The sequence below is a fragment of the Chrysochloris asiatica genome, unplaced genomic scaffold (assembly GCF_000296735.1).
Source record: "Chrysochloris asiatica unplaced genomic scaffold, ChrAsi1.0 scaffold00057, whole genome shotgun sequence".
In the NCBI taxonomy this organism is placed as follows: Eukaryota; Metazoa; Chordata; class Mammalia; order Afrosoricida; family Chrysochloridae; genus Chrysochloris; species Chrysochloris asiatica.
The window spans coordinates 16744967-16754872 of NW_006408575.1; the positions used below are offsets into that span (position 1 = coordinate 16744967).

Consider the following 9906-nt stretch of genomic DNA (forward strand, 5'->3'; position numbering starts at 1 on the left):
AGAGCTTTTTCCTACTAGAAAAGTGACACCATCCATCCCATACCCCCCACCCCCCAGTGAGTTAGCGGTTTTAGGACTGAAAGTTAAAAGAATGGTATATATTTTCCAGTCTTTAAAACCCAGTTACAAATAAGAACATGAAAACAACTGGTGAAATACAGGGATGGTCTTTAGTTTAGCTAACAGTGTTGTTGTATGCAGGTGAATTTCCTGGTTTTGAAGCTGTGCTAGGGTTATATAAGATATTATCGCTGGGGAAAGCTCAGTAAAGAGTACACAGGAACTATATGTCTGTACTATTTTTAAAACTTTTTGTGTGCCTTAAATGGTTTAAAAATAAATTACATTTTTTAACTTGTGTACTTGTCATCTACTATCTTAATTTCTTACTAGTCAAAAAGATTATTTTTTAATCACTGAAAAGAAATAAACATGAGAAATAAATGTGGTGTGCAGTCAGGAGAAGAACTTCCTCCTAAGAAGTCATGCATGCAGTTTAATGTAGCGATTATAAATCTAGGAGAAGTTGCCAGTACTGCAGAGGCTCTCCCTGTATCTGCACAGGCCCCACACACCTGCATAATCCCCCAGATGTTTGCCTATGTGATGACAAATGCCTGTGACCCAGCCCTCAACCCAGTTAACCTGACAGGCATGTGGTCAATCACTTGTCTCAGGGTATATTGCTTACCTTATTCTGTGTACTGTCTCCAGGTCGTACATGATAACTACCTCCTGTATGTGTTTGCTCCAGACTGTGAGAGCCGTCAGCGCTGGGTATTGACCCTTAAAGAAGGTAGGTAAACTCCTATACAATTGAACCTTGAGACCCCTGGATGTGCTCCAGTTCTACAATACCATTATTGTTGTGTTGTTAAGTGCGAACCTTATGATTTGCCATCCAACGCTGATTCTATAGCGCCACACCAGGAGTCCAACAATACAACTGTTGTTGTTGCTGTTTTTAAGTGCCGCTGAGTCAATTCTGACCCATAGCAACCGGTTATAGGGTTTCCAAGGAGCAGCTGGTGAGCTTGAACCACCAACCTTGCAGTTTAAACAGTTTTGCACTCTGGCACATTAACCCACAGCGCCACACAGTGCTGTCAAATCAGTTCCAACTCATAGCAATCCTGTATAGGGTTTCCAAGAAACAGCTGGTGAGTTTGAACTGCCAACCTTGTGGTTCAAACCAACCTGCACCCAGTGCTTATCCAGTGCCAACACCAGGACTCCAACAATAGAACGTTTTTGTTGTTAAGAGTTGTCAAGTCAGTTCCAACTCACAGAGACCCTGTATAGAGTTTCCAAGGAGTAGATGGTGGGTTTGAACTTCCACCCTTGTGGTGCACAGTCCAGTGCTAATCCTTCAGTGCTATATCAGGAGTACATATGTGTATCTGTCAAGAGAAGAAATATATATATATGGATTCCTGGTGTAGCGCTGTAGTATGAGCACTGGACCCCAAAGTCGATTTAAGCCACAGGGTTCATGGATCAAACTCATGGTTAAGCTGCTCCTCGGAAACCCTACGGAGGATTGCTATGAGTTGGAACTGACACCACGGCACTTAATAAAAAACTATGTATATATAATACATACATTATATGTATATCCACCTCTATATAACTGTTTAAATATAACCATTCAAAACTATAAAAACATTTATTTGGTGTGGTACTATAGGATTATCATTGGACTGCTAAATCACAAAGTTGGTGGTTCAAACCATCCAGTTGCTCCTCAGAAACCCTATACTGTATCTCTATGAATTGGAACCAACTTGATGACACTTAATAATAACAACAACATATAAGTGAATAAGGTTTCTGTGAGAATTAAATGAGTCAGTACATCTAAGACACTTAGAACAACATCTATGCCCAAGAAATCAGTATCACTGTTACTTCTGTTTAGCACTGGATTTGCCAGAAGTGGGTTCTAACATTAACCTGCCACTACACCATGATGAGGAGTCCTGGTGTGGCATTGAGGGTTAATGTGCAATACTGCAAAGTCGTTTGAACTTCAAGGTCAGTGGTTCAAGCTCATCAGCGTTTCCTTGGAAACCCTATACAGCGTTGCTATGGGTTGGAACCAACTTGATAGCACTTAACAACAACAACAACAACTCTGTGATAGCTGACAACAACAAAGTAAATAGGTAAGGGAAAGCAAGCCATCTGAAATCTCTGAAGTAACAATAACTCTTTCTGAAAAAATCAGAATACAAATCTAAATCCTAGCTTCTTCCACAGTTCTTGTTTCCAGTGGGGTCCAGACAGACAATGCTGGGTAAACTAGAAGTAGCACTCAAACATAGCAAGCATGGAGCATAAAAAAACACATTAAAGTAAAATGTAATCATAGGGCCTTATCTATACACTGTCCTAGCCAACAATTCCATTGGCTGTCCTACCTCTATGTAGGGCTTTAACTCATAGGATAGTAAAGCTGGAAGGAGCAACAGAAATTAACTAGCTAATTCTATGGGTTATGTATCTATACATATATGTTGTTGTTAAGTGCCATCGAGTAGATTCTGACCCATAGCGACCCTCTATAGGGTTTTCGAGGAGAAGCTGGTGAGCTTGAACCAGGAATCCATGTATAGGTATAGATGTATATGTATAGGTATATGGAGTCCTGGTGTGGCACTTTGGAGTAAAGCACCGGACAACAAGGTTGGTTTGAACCACAAGGTCAGCAGTTTAAACTCACCAGCCGCTCCTGGAAAAGCCCTATACAGGGTAGCTATGAGCCAGAACCGATTTGATGGCACCTAACGACAATGGCATCGTGGGTTAATGCAACAGGCTGCAAAGCCGTTTGAACTGCAAGATTGGTGGTTCAAGCTCACCAGCTGCTCCTCAGAAGCCCTATACAGGGTTGCTATGGGTCAGAACCTACTCGACAGCACATAACAACAACAACAGCATATATATATAGATAATCTTTTTTTAATCAGCAGCTGGTGTTGGTTGTGTGCCATGTAGTGAATTCCGATTCAGAGCGACCCTACCTAGGGTTTCTTAGGCTGTAAATCTTCATGGGAGCAGAAAGTCTTATCTTTCTCCAGCAGGGCAACTGGCAAATTCAAATACTGACCCTGTGGTAAGCAGCTCAGTTCATAATCCACTGCACTACCAGAGCCCTCTTTCCCACTCCCCTTACTAAAATCTTGGAGTCCTGGTGTGGCACTGTAGGATAAACACTGGACTGCAAGATCAGTTTGAACTACACAGTCAGCAGTTTAAGCTTGCCAGCTTCTCCTTGGAAACCCTACACAGGTTCGCTATGAGTCGGAACTGACTCGATGGCACTTACAACAACAACTTTGGTCTTACGTCAAAGCCACAACTCTAGAAGGTACAAAAGTCAGCTTCCTGTGGTTGAAGGTGGGAAAGGTAGAAGTGCCAGAATCCCACAGACTTGGACTTCCCATTGCCCCTGAAGCACTGCTGTGGGGCCCACTAAACCAGTGACCCTCACTGCATAGTGGAGAAACCTACAGGTAAATGAGGCAGAGTCAAACAAACGCGTATCTGCTAATGCCTAGTTCTAACGTATACACTTCAGTAAGCAACACAAAAAGGTTGGGTGCCCTGCTAAAAAGCCAAGTTCCTGACTATTCCAACTAATAAACACCCAGATCATATAGCAGAGAGTTCTAAAGTTGGTGTCTTGATAGACCAACCAAGAAATAATATTTCTTTTGGTGCCAATCCCTTCCAGAAACAAGGAACAACAACACTTTGGTCTCCAAGTATCATCCTAACTTCTGGATAGACGGCAGGTGGAGGTGCTGCGCCCAACTGGAGAAACATGCCACAGGCTGTGCTGAGTACGACCCTGTCAAGAATTGTAAGAAACTGGGGGAGTCCCTTTCTTCTTTTTGAAATGACTGGTAGGTTATGAAAGCTCACTAGAGTGTCAGGAGTTGAATAGAAAACTCCGGGATATCAGAATTTCCAGAGGGAAAGCATCTGCTTCTAACACCAGTTGGTTTGTGTTTTTTAATTTTTCATCTCAAAGCTGAAAAGCATGGTCCCAGACCAGAAGGCCTGGAAGCTACTTAGAAATGTAAATGCTCTGATCTCGCCTAGACATACTGGATCTGAATTCATAATTTCACAAAATCACCAGATTAGTGTGCACTGCAAAGCTTGAAAAGCACTGCTACCACCCTCATCATGTTAGGAAATGTGAATAGCAGTATTGAAGTATGTGGGGGCTTCAAAAAGTTCATGGAAAAATTCCATTCTCTTTTCATTCTGTTTTTATTTTATGAACTTTCTGAATCCTCTTGTATTATTGTAGTTGTTGTTGTTGTAAAGTGATAGTGAGTTGGTTCTGACTCATACTGACTCACAGTGTTTCTAGGGAATGGCTGCTGAGTTTGAACCACTGACTTATCCACATCAGGATGCCATTATCTGCATACGCCACACCATCTAACATGGCATCAAATCATCTCCAGCACGTGACAACCCACATATAATAGAACCAAACATTGCCTTGTCTTATACCATCTTAACAATTGGTATTGCGTGAGTTCATTGTTGCAGCCACTTTATATTTTGAGTGCTTAGGATATTCATTTTCTAGCACTCTATCAAACAATGTTTTGTTGTGATCCATCAGGTTTCTGTGTGATGATTTTTGGAAGTGAGTCTCTAGGTCTTTCTTCCTAGTGTGTCTTAGTGTCGTAGCTCTGCTAAAACCTGTCCGCCATACCATGAGGAATCCTTAGCTTTCAGCATGATAGCAACATGCAAACCACCACAGTTCAACCAACTGGTATTGATATTAGAAACAGACTTTATGGCACATAATACTATTCAGTCATAGTGATATTACATCATTTATATGTTTAAATACATGAATTAAACTTTATCCACTTGGGGAATAGAGGATAGGAAAGGAAGTAAAAAACAAAATAAAACAATTATTTTATCCAACTTCCCCTTCAAACTCATCCTCTCCTTCTACAGAAGGGATGGGGAACCTTTTCTCTGCCAAGGATCATTTGGATATTTATGACATCATCTGCGAGCCATACAAAATTATCAACTTAAAAATTAGGCTACTGTATTTGGACAAACATTTAATTAGCTTAACACTAATATGATAGCAGAGTCCTGGTGTGGTGCTGTGGGTTAATGCGCCAGACAGCAAAGCTGTTTGAACTGCAAGGTCGGCAGTTCAAACTCACCAGCTGCTCCTCGGAAACTCTATACAGCGTCACTATAGGTCGGAATCGATTTAAGAGCACTTACCAACAACAATATGACAGCTGGAGTCCTGGCGCTGAGGGACAATGTGCAGGACTGAATTAGTTTGAACCACAAGGTCAGTAGTTCAAACTCACCAGTCACTCCTCAGAAACCCTACACAGGGTTGCAATGAGTCAGAACCAATTTCCAGCTACAAAGTGATGGCTAGAATTGTGGTTGCCTTGGCAGGGGCAGACTACATGATTTATCAGGCCTTATATGGCCCTAAGGCCAGACTTTCTCTACAGTCTCAGAGAAAAGGAGACCAGAGTCTAAATGCAAAGTAAAAACTAAAGTTGTTTCTTGAGGTCAACAACTTTTCTTGAGGTCAAAGACTCAGGGCCTGGGAATTTAAGCCCAACTCAATTGCTGTGCTGACCTTGGAACCTCAAAAGGTTCCACCTCCTAATAAAGTGCCCCACCACTGTTATGCACCTTTACCTGCATTATGCTCTCAGGAAAACTGCCATGATGTTGAAGAGAAGGAAGCCTGAAGCAGGTCAGTCTGCTCAAGGCCACATAGCTGGGAAGCATTCTGCAAAGTCAGTGGCCAATAGGAATGAGGACCCATGTTGATTATTTTCCTTGCATTCCCTCAACCTCTGCTTCCCAAATTACCTTTTATTTTCTGTCTATTGGTTTTTTGCACTAAAACTTAATACACCTGATGGACAGTCCTCAGCAGATGTGCTAAATGTAACACATGGCCTGGTTTTCTGCGGCTTCCTGAGTCACAGCCCTTCTCAGTCATACTTTAAAAACCACCACTCTCACCCTCCAGCTGGGGAGAGAAAGTCACTCAAATCTTCCAGTCCCTTGGCCCAGATGGATAATATGTAACAAGTTCTTGAAGGCAGCCATCCCTGCATTAGCCCTATTGACCTTGCCTAGTTTATGAAGACCAGCGTTTCATGAAAAAGAAATGGGAGGTTTTATAGGGGTGGAGTCCACCGCAATAATAAAATGGCATGAGCTTGTCCTCATGAATGAAAGACCCTTTCCAAAGCCAGAGGTCTGGTCTTCAAATTCCAGCACCTTGCTATGTGACCACTTGTAAGTCACTTGGCTCTAATGTCCTCATCTCTACAATGGTGTAGGGGAGGTTTTAGGAAGACTAGCATGAAATAAACTATAAATTCCCTTTCAATTCTGAAGCTCTTTGAATCTGTGTTTCCATTTGGCAATTTTCACGATTCATATTGTAGTTTTTCCTCTTGATGTTACCCAGTATTTCCCTGCACTGAGTGGTGGACACATGATTGAAGTGTTAGGAACATCTGAATCGCTCACCAGGACTACTTTTAAAGAAGGCAGGGACTGGTCATACTGAATTCCTCCCCACATGATCCCAGGACCTAAATGGGGGGATACATTTCTGGGGGGACACCGTGCATTTGCTCAGCTAATGGTCCTGCTCTTGCATTGCAACACTCTGCCATTTCCTCCTCTGAACCTCTCCTCATTCTACTCTCTTCAACATGGCTTAAAGAACTCCACACAGCACAGTTCTGACATCTTTTGGAGCAGCGTTTCAAGAAGTACATTGAGCTAGCTGTGAGCACTGTTCTGCTGCTTCGTCTACTCTGGGTAAAAGCCTGTAGGAGTCCTGGTGTTGGGTTCACGTACAGGACAGGGTCTAAGAGCACAGAGCTTCAGAGTTAAGAATATATGAAACCCAACCCATCACTTTCTTGTTCTGTAACTTCAGATATGTTATGTAAGTTCTCTGAGACTTTGAGTCACTTTCCTCATCTGTAAAATGGAGGTAATGATCAATAGCTACTTCATGGAGATTGCAAGGCGAGTCAGCTGATTTATGGAATGCTCTTAGTATAGCTGCTGGCACTTAATGAGCTCTTGATAAATGCTCATTGTGTCTACTCGTGTTATTCTGGACAGGAGAATCTGAGGCTCAGATTAGTGCTACCGGCATGTATGTAAGTCAGGAGGTGGTTATGTGGTTTGGGAAACAGTGGAGGTGGTTGAACAAAAATGGGCCCTCCTACACTCAGCCTACAGCAACACCCATTTCTGTGGTGAGAAGTGGCTCTGATCCTTCATTGTTGTTGTTAGGTGCCATGGAGTCGGTACCGACTCATAGCGACTTTTTGCACAACAGAATGAAACACTGTCCAGTCCTGGGCCAACCTCACAATTGTTTCTACACCTGAGCTCACCGCTGCTACCACTCTGCCAATTCACCTCATTGGGGGTCTTGCTTTTTTTTTTTTTTGAACCCTCCACTTTACCAGTCATGATATCTTTCTCCAGTGACTGGCCCCTCCTGATAATAAGTCCTGATCCTTACCATGTACTAATTCCTCACAGAGGCAGACAATGAAGGGGAAGAGCAAGGCCAAAGGAAAAAGGATAAGAGTCAGAAATTGTACAAGGTTGGAAAGGGCCCAAGGCCACACGACTCGTATGTGGTAGAGCTGGGATCAGAACACTAGCCTCCTAGCTCCAAATTAGTGTTGACTAGGAACCATATTTTCTATAATGTGAGTTTTCCTTTCTATCCTTATTTGTTAATTGCATACCCAAGTCAATAGTCCATTTTGCCTTACATAAGAGTTAGCACAGGGACTGGGCTCCAGTTTCAAATCAAGAACCTTCTCTGTCCCATTCTGACATGGACTGTCTAACTTCAAGTTAACCACATGCCCAGACATGCTCACTGTGTATCTTTGTAGTCCATCCCCTTGCTATCTGTAATAATTAAAGGTGCCTTAATCCAGAGTCTGTGCATTGCCCCCCAGGCCCACTTACACAAACCTTTGGTCCATTAATTCCAGGTTTGTCCTTTTCAGTGCCACGAATGAAAACTAGAGAGACTGAGAAGAAGATATGAGAAGGAGAGAGCAAAGTGAGGAGAGAGACAGAAGGGAGGAGAAAGTAGGGAAACAGAGAAAGAAGAAATGGGGGAAGAATATGAGAAGAGATAAAGAGAGATGGAGAGACAGAGGGAGACGTGTTGCTGGGGTTTGTTTGCATGGAGGCAGCAGGAATACATATTCACGTCTGATGTTGTTAAGTGCCTTCCAGTTGGTTCCAATTCATAGTGACCCTGTATACGGTTTCAGAGGCTGCAAATCTTTACAGGAGCAAAAAGTCTCATCATTCTCCCAGGAGCAGCTGGTGGGTTCCAACCCCCAACCTTGTAGCTCACAGTCCAGTGATTATCCTACAGAGCAGATATCTACAGAAACTACAAATGGATCCCACCCTCTCAAAAAACAGTGTGATGGCCTGCCACCTCTTCCACCCCCTCCTCAAGCCACAACAGCACCGGGAAGCCAGTGAGTCACTGTCCCCTTGAGTCATTGATACCTACTCCTGGGTTTAGCAGGTGCCAGGGACATTTGTGGAAGTCTATGCATCTACAGGAAGGCACAAACTCCACCCCTCTGTCAGACCCTCTGGCTTAGACTTTTCCTGGGGTACCCAGAATGCTGACATCTTGAGGTTTTTCATATCTCCTAGAAAAGGGAATCAGAAACCAGCAGGCTGAACAAAATAAAACACATGTTCTAGTAATTCTGATTTTGTTTTTTTGTGTGTCTCATCATCTCCTTCTAACCAATTTTGTACAGTTATCCTCTTTGGGGCACCTTTTCTCTGAAAAGCCCCCTGGCTGCTCACCTCCGGCTGGGCTCGGTTACTTTCATGCTCATTTTCTTTTTCTGTTTTTCTTGTTTCAGCTTCAAAGAAGCCTCTTCCTCCTACTCCTGAAGACAACAGGGTGAGTGAGTGCTCGGCTCCAGGGACAGGTGGGCCCACAGCGCTGCAGACTCCTCCACTGGCAGGTCCCTACTCACATTTCCCCTCTGTCTGCCAGAGCTCTCGGAGCCTGCGTGGGTGCAACACAGAGTCTTGATTCACATAAACCCAATACATTGGGTTTCTTGGGACTAAATTATCCCATGATGGGTCTATCCATGTGCAAAGAAACATCAGTTGCTAAATTTCCACCTCATTATATTTCACTTAGCAAACACTTGTTGGTATCAAGCTGTGTGCCCAGCCACATAACCATTTCGGAGTATAAAAATTTTTGTTGTTGTTAAGTGCCATTGAGTCGATTCCAACTCACAGTGACTCTGTATAGGGTTCCCAAGAAGCAGCTCACAGATTTGAATCACCAACCTTGTGGTTCAAACCTTTCTTGCAGTCAAGTGTTTATCTTACAATGCCACATAGTTCTTGTCTATATGAAGTCCTGGTGTGGCACTGTAGGATAAACACTGGACCACAAGATCAGTTTGAACCACAAGGTTGGTGGTTGAAATTCACCAACTGCTCCTAGTAAACGTTATACAGGGTCACTATGAGTTGAAACTGACACAGCAGCACCTAACAACGAAACAATACAAAGTTGTCTATTTACTCTATGACTTTTATATAAGCACTTTGAAGGCATACATTCAGTACTTTGCTCTTCAACACTTTAAAAAGGTCCTGTGCAGCAGATTTGCCCAATGCAATACGTCGTTTGATTTCTTGACTGCTGCTTCCACGAGTGTTGATAGTTCATCCAAGAAGAACGAAGTCCTTGACAACTTCAATCTTTTCTCTGTTGATAAGAATGTTGTTTATTGGTCCAGTGGTAAGGATTTTTGTTTTCTTTAC

At 42.9% G+C, this 9906-nt stretch overlaps 1 protein-coding gene across 1 annotated transcript in view; it reads left to right on the plus strand.

Moving 5' to 3' along the window:
- ITK (IL2-inducible T-cell kinase) overlaps positions 1-9906 on the plus strand; it is a 97308-nt gene that overhangs the window by 37441 nt on the left and 49961 nt on the right. The window contains exons 3-5 of the mRNA XM_006863923.1: positions 715-796; positions 3737-3865; positions 8979-9019. Of these exons, the coding sequence (XP_006863985.1) occupies positions 715-796; positions 3737-3865; positions 8979-9019 (252 nt within the window). The remainder of the gene's footprint in view (positions 1-714; positions 797-3736; positions 3866-8978; positions 9020-9906) is intronic.